General features: G+C 43.4%; 1 protein-coding gene across 47 annotated transcripts in view; it reads left to right on the top strand.

Annotated features, from left to right (window-relative positions):
* The window catches only part of SORBS1 (sorbin and SH3 domain containing 1), a 221,890-nt gene that overhangs the window by 155,526 nt on the left and 50,143 nt on the right, over positions 1-16,221 (top strand). For 23 of the 47 annotated variants that reach the window (XM_034662982.1, XM_034662981.1, XM_019808483.2 and 20 more), the window contains 6 exons: positions 3,725-3,772; positions 3,898-4,027; positions 5,941-6,055; positions 11,386-11,469; positions 15,393-15,458; positions 16,024-16,125. In XM_034662982.1, the coding sequence (XP_034518873.1) occupies positions 3,725-3,772; positions 3,898-4,027; positions 5,941-6,055; positions 11,386-11,469; positions 15,393-15,458; positions 16,024-16,125 (545 nt within the window). The remainder of the gene's footprint in view (positions 1-3,724; positions 3,773-3,897; positions 4,028-5,940; positions 6,056-11,385; positions 11,470-15,392; positions 15,459-16,023; positions 16,126-16,221) is intronic. The other 24 variants (XM_034663007.1, XM_019808499.2, XM_034663000.1 and 21 more) reach the window with 3 other exon arrangements.

Below are 16,221 nucleotides of genomic sequence, written 5' to 3'. Positions count from 1 at the left end.
AGTTCTGGGTGTCTCTGCCAAGGCCCCAAGGGGCACCGACAGCATGTGGCTCCACTAGGAGCGGCAATCACAAGATCCCAACTCAGCTGAGCCCCCTAAGGCATAGTGTTAAAGAACCCTTAGAGGAATCATAATGGCCACATTTCAGACGTAGACAATGTCCGTGTTCACAAACGTCTTGAAAAACGTTTCGTTTACTGTGTCTTAACTGTGCTTAAAAACATATACTCCATTTGGCTAACTCTAGTGTGCAGAAATGCAGAAGAGTGATCCTTGTACCCAGTTTTCCCGTTCATTGGTATTTTTAACGTCATGTACGTCTACCCCAGTGTGTACTTACCCTCCCAGGAGAAGGAAGCAAGAGAAACAGCAAGTAGGTGATGTAGCGAGAGTGACTCAGTTTTACCCATTGTCCCTGGAAAGCAGCACAAAACTGGAAGTGGGTAACTCAAAAAACTTGCTTAAGGGGCGCCTGGGTGGCTCGGTCAGTTAAGCATCTGCCTTTGGCTCAGGTCGTGATCCCAGGGTCCTGGGATCGAGCCCCACATCAGGGTCCCTGCTTGGTGGGGAGTCTGCTTCTCCCTCTGCCTCTCCCCCTACTTGTGCTATCACTTGCTCTCTCTGTCTCTCTCAAATAAATAAGTAAATAAATAAAATCTTTACAAGAAAAAGAAAGAAAACTTGCTTGAGCCTCACCAGGGAGGGGATGATGCAGAAAAATAGAGCAAAGGCTTCAAGGGCTGGAAATCAGTATGGCCAACACTGTGGTGCACGACTTGAGTTTCAAAACAACACTCTCCCCTGCCTCTTGCACAATAAAAATTATGAGAAGAGCCACAGTTTTCCCCAGGATTGGGTAGATGAGGCTGGGGTGAAGAGTAGAACAAAGCCCCTCGTCCCTGTCACGGGGCTTCGAGGCAGCACAGGGAAGTGGAGTCGAAGGACCTTAAGTCCGTTCCTGCCTTGTCTTTTTCTCACTGTGTGACTAAGGGCAAATTCTTTTAACTTCCCTGGGCCTCCTTTCCGTGTCTGTGAGTTGAGAGATTTACGCACCTCCGGGAGTTTTCGGGAGGATGAGTGAGATGGTATTAGTCAACTACCAGCCAGTGTTAGTCACTTAATGGAAACTGCTATTGTTTTTATTCATAGGCAGAGGTAAAATTTTCTTACATTAGATTTGTAAGGCAAACATCGACAATTAAATGTTACATCCTCTGGGACCTGCCCTGATTATTAGTGTTCTGTTGAATCCATGGAACTTCAGTCTGCCGTCCTCAAAGGCGAACTGAAATCCACGTGTCCAACTCGGATCCCATGGACACAGAGAAATGAAGAGCTTGCTCCCCAGACATGCTCCTGCCCCGAGTTGGCCTTAGCTGGGGCACTAATCTTTCCACCTCCAGCAAGTAAGAAGTAGCTTTAAGAGCGTTCAGTCATTCCGACGTCTGTTGCCTTCACCCCTGTTTTTTTCTCCTACTTTTCAAAATACATAAATTATTTAACTCCTCAAGCTGTGCTATTTTTTTTTTCATCTTTCAAGAACTATTTCTCATTTCCTTCTAACAAATCTTCCAGGTTTCTACATAGAGAAGCTCTGGGGAGAAAAAATTGTTTAAAGAACTTAGGCTTCAAACATTTTTTTGAATATTTAAATGCCATGTTTCCCCCATGAAAATGTTGCTTCTTATGTCAAGAACCAGGTAATAGTTACAAACTAACCCTGACCTTACCGTCTACTGATAGGCTGTCATTCCATGATTCCGAGATAGAGGGTTTTGAGCTAAAATGCTAGGCTGGATTTTAAGCAGTACATACATTGGTTGCTAAGTAAGCTAATTCCTCATTTGGCAGCCACCATTTTTCTAGTCAAATTTCTGCAGTCAGAGCTGATTTTTAGTTTTCTTTGACATCATGGTTTTCAGCAGGATAATCAAAAGTTCTATTAAAAAACAAAAACAGACAAGACAAAATTCTTCAGAACAGTACTCCAAAAATACATTTCTAGATCTCATTTTACCTCTTCTGCCCTATTTTCAAAAGTTAAGATAAATCATTGCATGTATAGCACGGCAAGTCTTGTTCAACTTTGATATCGACTAGTTCTAATCCTTGAAGCGGAGGGAGGGAGGAAGGGTAGGAAAGATAACTGGTACCTGATACCTTTCCTTTATTTGGGCTGGGAGGAGACCCTAGGCAGATAATAGGGAGAGGAGAGGAGGGGATAAGAAGGGCTACCAGAGGGCGTCTGGGTGGCTCAGTCTGTTGAATGGCTGTCTTGGGCTAAGGTCATGATCCCAGGGTCCTGGGTTCGAGTTCCGCATCAGGTTCCCTGCTCAGGGGGGAGTCTGCTTTTCCCTCTCCCACTCCTCCCCCCTGCTTGTGTTCTGTCTGTCAAATAAATAAATAAAATATTTTTTTAAAAAAAGGCGGGGCAGGGGAACCCGCCGGAGAAGCCATCTTTGAATAATACTGAAAATAATAGCAGTGTTAGTTTTACTTAAACCTCACAAAATATCCCGGCCTTTCATGCTCTGAANGTTTTATTTAAACCTCACAAAATATCCCGGCCTTTCATGCTCTGAAACTTAGAATGATTTGCAGAGAGACAGGACTTGATTAACGCTTAGTCAACATGTGACATTGGATTCTTTGGCTTGTGTTTGCAGGTTACTTCGTGTTCTTTGTTAAAGCTGGTACAGATTTTAAGGGAAGGAGTTGGGTCTTCGTTTCATCTTCAAGAATTCTGGATTTGGGTTGACAAGATACTAGAAAATGGGACAGGCTGACTGATGCAGCCTGACTCTTGTTGGAGAAGTGCATTGGGGGGAATTATCATGGACCTAGTGACTAAATATCCTGTATGCTCAGGACAGTTCCAGTTTAAAAATCCATTTCGGTAAATGTCCGTGTGCTCTCGTTTTGAGTTGGGAGCGGCTACTTGCATGAGGGGCTCAGCTCTCATCTCGGTTCTGCAAGTGTCCGTGTCCCGGGGTTCTCTGTATTGAGGGACGTGTGCCTCGCCCTTGCAGAGCAGTCCCACAAAACCGTGTGCGAGTTTGATTGGTTCCAGAGTCACCGTTTAGACACTGAGCCCGAGCAGACCTGCCAGTGTGCGCTGTGTCGCCAGGAAGCAGGTTGAGGTCAAAGCAAGTGACTAGGAGGGTCTCCTCAGCCCGTTTCCTTAGCCGAAGCCCCTGTTGGATAAATGGTATTGTGTATGGAACCACAGCATATAAAACAGGTCACAGTCGAGGTGGGCAGCTGAAACCACATCCCTGGGCCTCCCCCAGCCCATCTGGTAGTGGGGCTGCTGGACCCTTGGGAACATAGCAGGCTAGACCAGAGACTCTCAGCGTGAGCATCTGGGGACCTCTCTCTGCACCCGTTTCCAACCAGGCTGGGGACCCTGTGCTCTCGCTTTGCTTGTGGAAGTTGTCTTGAGGAGGACCTTTGGCTGTTTGTCCCCATGCTTCCTTGGTGTCAGGTGGCAGTCAGCCCCCAGGTGTCATGAATGGACCTTCCGGACTGCAGGTCGGCAGACCCTGTTTGGTTGGGTGGGCTCTCAGATGGGGTCTGCGGTGGTGTTGCTTCCAACCCCTCCTCTGTCTGTCGGGCTCCCGGAATGGCTGGACACCAGTGCAGGACAGTGCAAGTGGGGGGACATGTCACTTAGTTCTCTTACCTGAGCTGGATTCTCCTGATCACGTTTTGTTTTGTTCACTAGATGATGATTCAGATCTGTACTCACCTCGGTACTCCTTTTCTGAAGACAGTAAGTGATGTAGAATTTTCTGCTTGCAGGGGAGGAACAGAGGGTGGTGGGTAAGGAAACACATCTTCCAGTTTTTGGTTTTCCTCAGTTTTTGCAAGTCTTTTGTACCCACTTTTCTTCTCCAGCAAAATCTCCCCTTTCTGTGCCTCGCTCAAAAAGTGAGATGAGCTGCATCGATGGTGAGAAGGTGGTTAAGAGGTCGGCCACGCTTCCCCTCCCAGCCCGCTCTTCCTCACTGAAATCAAGCCCAGAAAGGTAAGTGCTCCCTCACCCACAATCACCTCTGAGAGTTAGGGCTCTCATACCCAAGCCACCACTGAAGGGCACTCTCTCTGCTGGGTCAGGCAGTCTTAGAGGCGAGAGTCACACAGACCCGATTTTGAATCCCTGTGACTTATTCTGAGTCTCCGTGTCCTCATCTGTTAAGTGGGGATGCATTTTATGCTCCTAGGATGTTGAAGGATAAAACAAGATAATGCATATAACATTTCTAGTAGTGTCTGGCTCACAGTATGGGCTTATTGAACGTTGGCTTTGTAATTGTCATGACTTTACCTTTCTCACAAGAGAAATCTTAAGCTATAAAATTTGTCATGTGTTTTCATACACTTTGTGCATACTGACAGGGTCCATACCAGAGAATATAATTTTAAAATGAAGCCACATTTTTTTTTTGAAGACTTTGTTTATTTGAGAGAGTCAGCGCACATGCATGCACGCTCACATGAGCGAGCAGCGGAAGGGCCTGAGGGAGAGGGAGAGAGAATCTCAAGCAGACTGTACGCTGGGCACAGAGCCCGATGCAGGGCTTGAGCTCAAAAACGATCCTGAGATCATGACCTGAGCCTAAATCAAGAGTCAGATGCTTAACTCACTGAGCCACCCAGATGCCCCAAAGCCACACTTGTTAATAATTATGCAATGTGTATCGTTGAAAGATAAGGAAGGCTTGGAGTGCTTCTAATGATGGTGTTCGTCATCTCCTAATAGCTCTGCTGAATGACCCACTTTTCTCTGTTGAGTTCTTGTTCCTGATGGATCAACCTTTTTATGCCATCCCGACTGGTGTCCCATGCATCTTTGGGCTTCCTCTTCCACCATTTCCCAACAAGGCTCTGACCAAACTAAATATTTTTTCCCTCTAAATACACGCTCAGTTTCACACCTCACACCTTTTCTATCTTCATAGACAAATGAGTGGCTGAGTCCCACGCATACACAAGTGGCATCTGCCCCAGGGTTTTGATAATTAATTTGAAAGGAAGGCTGGGTATACCCTTGAGTCCTTGTGGGTGCACACTCAAGTACATTCATCAAGCATCTGCTGGGTACATTCTGTGCGTAGATTGAACCAGATGCTGTGGGGGAAAATAAGCATTTATAAATCACTGTCCCTGCCTTCGAGACATTTGTAGCTTTGCAGGAAAAAAGTAACTATACTCACAGTGCAATAATGTACATGCCTTAAAAATTTGCCAACAACTTCCAAGGGTTCACGTATCCTCTGGAACCCATTGCTGGCTCAGGTTAAGTATCTGCACCCAAGGCTGTGATTTGGGTGACTCCTGGAGCAGGGTGTGGAATAGGGAAGAATATGGTTATTAATCGCAAATCACATTTATTCGGTGCTTACACCGTGGACCTGGTGCTCTGCTAAGTGATTTACATGCATTGTCTCATTTAGTCCCTCCAACATCCCCATTTTTCAGATGAGGAAACCGAAGTAGCCACGGGTGAGGTGTTTGGCTCAGCTCACCAGGCTAGCGAGTGCTGTAGCAGGGACTGGAACCATGGCTGACGGGCTCCAGGACCTTTGTTCTCTCCCACTGTGCTAGCAGGAGTGAGAAGCACAGGCATGTTCCGGGAATGATGAGCTCCTGAGAGCAGCTCAGAGCAGCTTTGCTGCTGCTGCTTCCCACCCTTCTCATTCTCTGCACGTCTGGTGCCCGGTTTTGAGCACGGGACACCTCAAGCCTTTTGTGAAGCCAACACAGAGATGTAACTGGTTATTTTGAGAAGGAAACCAGCACAACTAAATGCTTTGCACAGAGTCCGATTTTATGCATCCGATACAAAAATTCCTTGATTAGACTGCAGTCAGCCAAAGTCAGACCGTGTTGGATGCCAATTTTCATGAAAATAGCTCTAATAGGATTTTCTTTCTCCAGAAACGACTGGGAGCCCCCAGATAAGAAAGTGGATACAAGGAAATACCGTGCAGAGCCCAAAAGCATTTACGACTATCAGCCGGGCAAGTCTTCTGTTCTGACCAACGAAAAGATGGTAATGTGTATATTAAAGTTCTTTTGTCTCCCCTGCCGTGTTCTTTAATCTGGATGCATTGTGCACTTGGATTACATTCTTTCTCCCCTGAGATAGACTCGCTATGTTTCGAAGACAAATGAAAAAATGAAGTATTTTTACCCTTTTCATTTCTGCAGGTGTTTATAAAATGAGTCCTGAGAATCTGCTTTGAAAGAAGCCGTATTATGCTTTGTTGTTCTTTTTGTGCATGATTTGAACTAATTTAAAATGTTCTACTAACCTAAAGATTGATTTTGCTGCTGTCTTCTTAAAAACGTCTAACCATTAATTTATCAGTCTTATTACTAACTGGGCTAAAGTCGGGGTTTTTTTTTTTTAGGTGACTCTTATTTGAATGTGTATAAATTTTGTAGAAGTTACAAGCACATCATTAAAAGCTAAATAATTAATATGATGTTGTGACTTGGGAAGAAAAGACCAAGGCTGTTAGAATATGTCTTGTTGGTCTTCCTTTTCTGACAAGTGCACAATTGAGAACGAATTTCATATACAATCTGGTTTCTAATTCTCTACACACGTTCACATCACCAAGCAATTGTAAGTGGGAGAAATGGCCTGTCTGGGCATAGACGACCACCCTGGGAAAGCAGCTGCCTCTGTGAAACGGGCAAGAATTTTTACAGACTGATGAGTTTCATATCTGCCACTCACGCTTCCTTTTATTCACCCTTCGTTAGGAAAGCTGGCTGAGAATTCTGATCATGGTTAAAGGGATTCTCCAAAGCTCTGTAAATGTTGCAGCCCTTCAGCCGTGCCAGCAGGATGGAATTATCATGCTGGGGATTGGTTTTTATTAAAATGCTGTTACCAAACTGAGAACAGATTAAGTAGGCTTCTGAAATGCAGGTTCAAATTATTTTCCCTCCACCTCTTCTGCCCTACATGTTTTAAGTAATAATTGATTTGACTTTTACTAAAATAAAAATGTGACATCTTTAAAAGCACAAAGGGAGAAAGTAATTTTAATTAGGAAGAAAGGTCAACAGTTCACAGAAACGCTTTAGAATTGTCATTCTTTAGCGTTTGCTGTGCACCACAGTTATTTTAAGCAAAAAGTTCAGAAAGGAGCCGAGAATTATGCCTCTGGCCCCACCCTGCCCTGGGGATTCTCTCCTGTGAGAAGATCACAGGCACCGAAGTTAGCCTTCCACACACAGGTGCTTTGGGAATATTCCTGATACTTGAATAACAGGCCAGGATGCACTGTTATGGGTCCACACACTTAGTGACATCAGAGACTCCACTGCCCTTTGGGTGCTTTTGTTTGGGCGATACTATTGTTCCTAGGTGGTCATTGCTCTAACGGAGGGCCTGCCCCTTCCTTCAATTTTTCCGTTTCCCCCTCCTTTCCTTGGTTCCTAATAATTTGACCACTATCAGCATTAAGAGAAAAAACCAACATAGTTTTTTCTCGTTGATACCACAATGGTTAGAACCCCTGGGAAGTGAGAGTGGTGCCCGTCGGCGACCTCTGGACAGTTGCAGTGACCATGCCAGATTGCAAAGTGGTGTTCAGGCCCCTGGGCCAGCCCAGTGATGGGAGGGGAAGGCCCAGGGCGGGACACAGAGAAGCAACCATGGCCAGCGACTTAATTCAATATTCTTCACTTTTGAGCACTGTTCTTCCTAAGTGAAGTCTTTCATTTTAGAGAGAAATTTTAGCCAGATCTGCATTTTACTGTCTACTCTTCCCAGTAGTTGAATTAGTCCCTTCTTTTTTGAATTTTTTTCCTGCTGTTTTTGCCACGTGAACAGAAACGTTGGAATGTGTCCGTGTGGCTTGCTTTTTGGCATCCAGTATCTGGTTTGCCAGAATTTGAGGACACCTCCCAACCCCACCCCAACCACCGCATACACACACACACTTTTGTCTTGTTCACTCTGGATAAGTATGCTAACTAGTGACAGATACAGAATCTGAATTTGCTCTCAGAAATGCACAACTCCTTTTGAGGGGAAAAATGTTTTGTTTTTCCAATTTGAAGTGCTCCTGTCTGCTTCAGCCTGCCCAGTTCAATGGCAGCCTCACAGGCACATCTGCCTGTTGTTTGCAGGAAGGGTTGGTGGTAAAGGCTGCCGAAGAGCTTGCCTTGTCCCTGGAACAAACCCGAACCATCGCAGGCAGAGGAAACCCTGTGCTACCTTCAGAATCTCCCACAGTAGATTTACAGCCTTACGACCTCTTCAGCCACGTGACAAACGCCTGTGATGTTCTTCATAACTCCAGAGCCCCCCTTTCGACATAGTCTGAGTCCATTGTCTTGTCTTCTGGCCTCCGGATTGGAGATCTAGCAGTCAGGCCCTGCTTTGTCAGAAATGGACTCTTTCAGGCTTTGTCGCTTTTACTTTGCTCCACAGTCCGTTCCAGAACTTCTGCTCGATTCAACAGATATATATAGAATCACTTTTATGTGCCAAGCCCTGGGTTAGAGGTTGGGGTCCCTGCTGCTCCCACAGGGGTGTATTGGGAAGGACAGATATTAAAATAGTAATTACAGACACCATATGGATTCGGATGTATAAAACAAGGGGGTTTCTTCCCGGTACATGGTCACTTTGAGTTCCTTCCTGGTTTTTCAAGTTTGTCAGTTACCCCTATTTTAGCTTCAGGTCTTCTGCCAACGCAGAGGGTCTGCCTCTTTCTCAGGATTATGAAGAGGAGAAGTTATATATTGTACAGAGCACTGGACTCGGAATTGGAAGGCCTGAGTTCAAATTCTGACTCTGCCTTCAGATATCTTGGGGCAAGTCCTTTACCTCTTCAGAGCCTCGGTGTTTTCATCTGTAAGATAGAAGTATTGTTTGGCCTGCCAGCGTTACTGAAGTACTGAAGTGAGTACTGAGTAGGATTGCATACTCATGGAAGTATCGAATGAGAGGACCAAGTGTGGTATAATGTATAAGAGAACTATATGAACGTTACAAAGTGCTATGCACATAAACGTACCACATTCAGATTGTTTAATTAAAAATTGAAACTAGTCTCTGGCTCCCATCCAAGAAGCAAAACCATCCTCAAGGAGAATCAGGCATTTTTCTGGCAGGTCACCCGCCTTTTCCCAGGATTTTGCCGAGCTGGGGAACATAGCCCACAGTAGCAGAGAACTTAGCCTGGCATTGTGGAATCCACCCTGCCTGCCGGGACAGAGCTCCCGCTGTGCATCTAGAAGGACGTTTCCTGTCTGTCCGTTCCATAATCAGATCTACGGCCGAGTTAATGACAAAATCAAACGCAGATGTTAGTGCCGTGCGGTATCACCTCTTTCACTTTCTCTCCGGGCAGCCGCTCTGGGCCCACGCAGTTGACACGCCTCCTGATTCAGTTCTCAGCACAGTGTCAGCCTTTGCAGTAAAAACAGTCTGCAAGCAACCTTCAGCAATAAAATGGGCTAATTCCTTCAGGACCGAGTACCAAGACATTCAGGCCATTTCCTGAAAGAGTTGGTACATTTTATTTAAAACAACAACAAGAGAAACCTAACCTGTTCCCAGGGAGCGGTTATACATAGTGTTCAAAAATAGTAAACGTGAAATAGGTTTCATGAAACTCCCATCATATGAGGACCTAACATGTCCCAGTGTCTGAGCTGTCCGTCCTGAATACTTGTGTCCTTATAGCTATTGTGCCTCATTTCACCAAAAAAATTAAGAATCTGTTTGGAGTCTTTATTTTACATCATTTCAGAATCACTGGATTCTTTGAGATTTCAGCCCCTGAGTCCCTAAAGACAGTGGAGGAGATTTTAATCTGGACGCAAGAGGGCAGACTCTGTTTCAGTAGGCATTTCCCTCTGATTCCAGCTGACTTCTATTCAGTGCATTTCAGTTAAAGAAAAGTTCTCTGCCACGTCTTCCTCCTCTTAAAACAAAAATAGAAATAACAGTGAAGACCCTTTGAACGATTTTAGAAGAAGGGATTGGTCAGGGTCGCAAAGAAAGTTGACAGCCATTTCTACAAATGGCAAGAGGCCTGTGAACAGAACGTGAAGAGAAACGTGTCCCCCGGGAGGTACTCCGTGAAGCAGTGGCTTGGAACATGTGGCCATTTCCTCCACGTGTCGTGACGCTGAGGGAGTGATGTTTATTAGATATTGTTTTCAATCTTGGTGCAGAATATGCCTTTTCTATTTCATATTGTTGTCAGAAAAAAAATCACCATATCTCTCTCATTTAGTGACTGCCAAGGTACTTTGAAGTGTGTCTACATAGATGAATTTCATGACGCCATGAGCCCCTAATGCTTTTGTCTGCTGCAAACGGGTATCTCTAGTATATGAGGGGGAAACGTGATTTGCTTTCCAGGCAGTCATTCTCCAACTAATTATTTCCAGAAACACATGTTATTCTGCAGAGTGAGGTGTTAAAACTTTATAAAGATCTGAGTTGGTATGAAATCCCATGGAATCAAATGATCAGTCTATGTGAACTGCCTTTTAGAGTTGTATGAAGTTGAGATATCTGACTTATTTTTGCAACATAATCCAGAAGTTTTCTCCCCCCTGTTCTGTTGTCTGTCTTGTTCAGCTTTTCCCTCTCTTTATTTTTCCCAGTTCTTTGACATTTATTTGTGAAAACGCAAAGTATATTCTGTCTGTATTTCTCCCCCATGGATGCTCATTTAAAATGTTTTTGCACTTGTGTCCTCTGTTTTTTACTTACACCATCTTTCCCTGTACTGTGTATGGGACGTGATTTCTCACCTACTCATGTGCCATTAAAGATGCAGTATTAACAAATTGGCTTTTATAAAGTGTTGGTATCTGCATTTATTTTGAAAACCCTCAAGGCGGCTTTGCAAATAAGTACTAAAACTGTACTAGCCAATACAAATTATTTGCTCTACTCATCCGGCGTAGATTGCTAAATGTTTGGTGTGCTCACCAGGTTATTTGCTGCTCACTAACAGTTCTTCGTAAAGAGGAAATACGGGCTTTCTCGTGTCCCACGGTACAGTTATTGAGGACTGTGCCCATATTCCGGTCTGTTGTGGAAGGCAGCAGTGCGGTGCAGAATTCTCCATCCATGGCCCGTGTGCCTTCTGCTTCAGGGCTGAGAATGAGTCACTCACTGCTCCTGCCCCCGGTTCTCTGTTTTTATAAACCCGTCGTCTCCCACCTGTTGTAGCTCCTGGTTTTTGCTGATGTCCGTAAAATGGAGGATTGCTGCTATTGGATACGGTTGCTGTATAGCCCGGGAAACCACTGCATCTCTACTGGCCTGTTCCTGTGTAATCTCTGCATAATGTTATCCTTCTCTCTCTTCCATTTCCCTGTCACCAACCCCTATAGAGTCGGGATATAAGCCCAGAAGAGATAGATTTAAAGAATGAACCTTGGTATAAATTCTTTTCGGAATTGGAGTTTGGGAAACCGGTAAGTTTAATAGCTTCAGTGGTTATAGACACCTTTTTAAATAATGCTGTTGATGCATTGCTGCTGCTAGACAATCAGATCTGTTTGTAAGGAATGCAGGACGTGGGGAGCAGCCATTTCAGGGGGCAGTCATGAGATTGTCTTTCTCACCACAACCTGTAAGCTTTCCCGCACTTCACTTCACCAAGAAAGGACAGTGAGCCCTGGAATTATTTCTTGCCAGAAAACCACAGAGAAACAGGACTAAGTCATTGCTCGTCTTAGTACCTCCCACCACTAGAAACAAATATCACATGCCTTGTAGACGGCATTATTTTGGCCATTGGTTCAGTTACTTAACCAGAGTCTTTCTGGCAAACTGAAGACAGGCAGGGAAATGCATTACACACTGAGACGAGCAGCATTGTTACCGCTTTAAAAAGATTTAAGTACATATGCAAAGGAAGTGCCCCCAAGAGCCTCTGGATGTGGATGTGATCCACGAATGCACCCTCATTATAGGTGGGTTTGGAGAATGATTTCTATGAGTTAGGGTAATAGTTCCCAAAACTTGAAATGGGAGTTAGGTGGCATGCTATATTTGCTAGAATTTCCCTGTGATGTCGCTGAGTTGGTCTTGGCACAAACTGATTTTTGGCAGTTACAAGAGGACTTTCTTAGGCCTGCACCCAAAGATGTATCAAACAGAAGGGAGGGTTGAGTTCATTTTTCCACTGGAGAGGACTAGAAACTGACTTTAAACCAACTGTTACTTTAAAGTCTTATTACAGCTGCAAAAGAAAATTTACAGGTGGAGGAAGTAAGTGTCTAAAAATAAGACATTTTGTTAGATGTTCGTGTGAAACTTTAACCACTGAAGCCAGAATCGGAATCACTGCGGTTTGGAATGACGGTTTTATTTGAAGACAGGAGTTTAGAGTTCAGTTAAATGTTAAATTCCACAGTGTATATTTTTCATTAAGATGCAGACAAAGACAAATGAAGCGGGGGCTGTGGAATTGCCAGTTTGATTCAGCGAGGCTGAGCTTTGGTAGAAAGTTGAGGCGTTTTCTGAGTTAGGAGACCTGACTGCAACTTCCTGCCGGTAGGAACGTTTTCCTGCTGCCTTGTCCTCCGCTAGACTCGGGCTCCGCCTAGCCCCTGAGCTGTCCTGAGTGAGCAGCGCCACCTAGTGACCAGTGCAGAGGGAAGCATCTGACCTGAAGTCTGCACCATCTTCTCCCCAGAGCTGTGGTGCAAACCTCATTTCTCCTTTCTCTCGCTTTTTTCTATTCACCATTCAGACATCAAAGAAGTCTACCTCAGGCAACCTTCTCCACACTCAAATATTGAACAGTGTCTTAACCCTTTTCTTTTCCCTTAAAAGTTGCTCAATTCTCTCACACAAAAAGCTACTTTTGAATCGTGTGGTCCCCCCACCCCGCCAAACAAACAAAAAAAGACCATGACTAGTATATGTAATAATAACGCTATCCTTTCATCAGGGAAAGCAAAAGCAATTAGCTTTAAATTATGTATAATAAAGAGTCCGTACCATTGATTTTGCAAAGCCCTCTCAGAATCCACAAATTTCTAGCCGCTTCTCATAACTAAATTAGTTTTATCTGAAATATTAACTTTTAGGGAAAGGTATGAAATCTTTATAATGTGATTCGTTTGTTTTACTGAATCTGTCATTGCAAATAATTCCATTTTTGTTAGCAAAAGACAGTATTTCAGTCCCAGTGCACATTAAATCAGCTCTGTGAATAGCGTGGCAGATTAACACTGTTTTCTGCTGGAAACCATGGTCTGAGCGCCACACAACCAATCCAAACAAATGTTGAGAACACAGTCCATTTGTGTAGTGGGGCCTTCCTAGAATTCGTGTCCCTACTCTGTTGTTCTAACTGCCTCTTAATTATTTAAAGACTTCACGATGCTTTTCCAAAATGCCATTTCCTCTGAAGCCATGATGTTCCTTGCAGGGACCTTAGAGTCCTTCTTAAATGGGACTATTTGAGTGGGTCTTTTAAAGTAATAAAAGGTAATACTGTGGAAGTCTTGCCAAAATAACATAATCAGTGCCCTCTCCTGAGGAACATCGTCCTGCCTGAGAGGGTAGGCTTATCCTCCAGTTGAACCAACTTGATGATGGGCTCTTACTCCCAGAGTTGGGGAAGAAGGTGTGATAGAAATTTTTTTCTTCACTTCTGTCCTACCTTCCTCACTCTGGGCTGTAATAAAAGTAAGAGAGATCAATCAAAATGGTGTAAACCATGGCAGTTGTTTTGGAAGGTTTTTCAGTCACTCAGAACCAGAATGAAATTAAAACTCTTATTTTTTATTCCACACCAACTCAAGACCCACTTCTCCCAAGTGAAGCCTGTCAGAACTTGGACACTAGACATTTACCCTGAACTTCTTTCTTCCTCAACTCTTGCACTTAAAGCCCACCACCCAGAATAAGCTGAAATTTTAGCAAGATCCTGGCTGTGGTACCTTGTAGCTCTGATATGTTGTTGTAGAATATCAAATAATTCAAGACTCCCAGGATGAAGGATTTAAAACCAACTTAATTTGTAAGCACTGCCTTATTTTTTTGCAGTAAAGAAAGACATGAGTAGGTATCCTAAGTGACTTTAAAAAGTCTCCTTCTCCAGGTGAACAGTCCAAGTGTAGGAAGTGCTTACAGATGAATGGTAAATGTTAGTAGTACTTACTTTACAAATTGCAGAGTATACATATACAGAGACAGCATTACTGACCCGCCACTGTCAGTGATGAAAGTCCCTTGGATTCAGATAACTTTTCATTTGCAGATTCATTACTAAGAGTATGGATGTTAGGTTTTTGCTTTTCCCCCCTCTAATTTCTGCAGAAATCCATGTGATTTCTAGAAGTAAGCTCAAGGCAAAATATCACAATGTCAACCAATCTGAATACTTGCATAGGGTAATGATAATTGCACAAAATTCCAGGAGCTACTAATGATCTCATCTTTTCAGGGGGTCATTGTATAAGACATTTCAGGTCTAAATAGGCAGAACAAGAAGGTCTAGTTGGTTCCAGAATTAGAGGAGGCTTGTAACTTCTGGATGTCCTACCCTCCGGACTGAACCCTTTCCTCATTAAACTCACAGTTCTCCTGGCCGTTTTGTTTTAGGAATGCAGCTCTCATTCTAACTTGAAAAGTTAAAGGAGAAAACAAACATAACCCTACAGTCTGCTGTTCAAATTCAAATTATAAACTGTTCTCTAAGGCAGACAGAAGGCGTGGCTATCCCAGCAGCAGTGTTATCAAAGTCTGGTTAAGTTGTAAATGGAGATTGTTAAGTGTTATCTAGTGGAATTTTCTAGTTACACAGTGCCTTTATTGGACACCCATTTTGTACCTGGATTTTATTGCCACAAACCACAGAAAGCACATTCAGTTCCATTTTACCTCCCCTACCCAAATCCAAAGTCACATTTAATGAATTTTGCCTTGGAGAAGACTGCTTCAAAAATGTAGAATGTCGGTGTCAGTCTTAGTTTGCAAACAACAGTGAGGATGTATGTCACCTATACTTCAATTAAAAAAAAAAACAGGAATTTTAAAGTCTTGATTTTTGTTCAAATTGGTGTTAATGCTTTTTTCTTGTTTTTTTTCCTTTTCTTTTTTTTTTTTTTTTATGTTTTCAATGTTTAGAATCCAACAATAACTTACTCTTGAGACATAGACGTAGAAACTTCCCAGTTAATGTTTCCACCTCCTCAATTCTGCCGAGTCCCTCCCTAGGCAGCCTCCTCAGGAGGCCGAGTGTCCACTCCCTGTGCTTTGAGTTCACTTCTCTGTGTTGATATGGTTCTCCTAGCGTGCCCCTCTTTGTTTGAGCCAGTCTCCATGTTTGTCTTTATGTCTTTATGCTCATTTCTTCATTTCCTCCTCTGCTTCCCGTCAGCCTCCCAAAAAGATATGGGATTATACTCCTGGAGACTGCTCTATCCTTCCTAGAGAGGATAGAAAGGTAATTCTGCTGTGCCTCCTCCGTGGGCTGTGTGTGTGTTCTCTAGCCTGGTTAGTGTGAGTGTGTTGTGGGTTTTTTTCTTTTTTTCTTTTATTTTCTTAAATCACTTTTTTTTTTTAACTTGATAACTTTTTTTTTCTTTTGGCTTGGTGATAAAACTATTTAACAAAGTCTCTACGACTTCTACTAATGTTGAGAGGTTTTTAAAGCAATGCCTTATTCTCCTGACATGTCCTATTTGTCACAGTCACTATACTCTAAAAAGAGAAAAAATAGGTCTCCTGTGAAAGGTAGGTTTCTGTGGTGTTTGTAGTTCTCTCTAGCAAATAGAATAGACTTTTGAAGCTCTGATGACTTCAGGATTTATATTTTCTCTGCCTAATGTTGCATTCTCTGTTTTCACGTCTTCACCTGATTTCTAGTGAGCTCTTGTGTTCGGTCATGCCATCTTTGCCTTATTAAAGCATAGCACTAAACAAATTCATTTTTCAAAATTAACCTTCCATTCTTTCTGCCTGTCCTTTAAACTAAAACATTCTTTCCCGTCTTTTCTTTCTTGAACCAGACTAATCTAGAAAAAGATCTCAACCTCTGCCCAGCAGAGTTAGAGGCACACTTAGGAAACACGGAGATACTTAATAAAGCACCCAGTGCAAACTTGTCCCAGGTATTTCCTACTTTTTCTCACGCTGTTGGTTCCTCTTCCAGCTCAGTTTTGTTTTCTTCTCTGTTCTTGGTTTCGATGTAGTCGAGGCAATGAATG

Source organism: Ailuropoda melanoleuca, chromosome 6, assembly GCF_002007445.2.
Source record: "Ailuropoda melanoleuca isolate Jingjing chromosome 6, ASM200744v2, whole genome shotgun sequence".
Classification (NCBI taxonomy): domain Eukaryota; kingdom Metazoa; phylum Chordata; class Mammalia; order Carnivora; family Ursidae; genus Ailuropoda; species Ailuropoda melanoleuca.
Note: the sequence above shows the minus strand (reverse complement) of the source record. Positions and strands in the feature narration are given on the sequence as shown.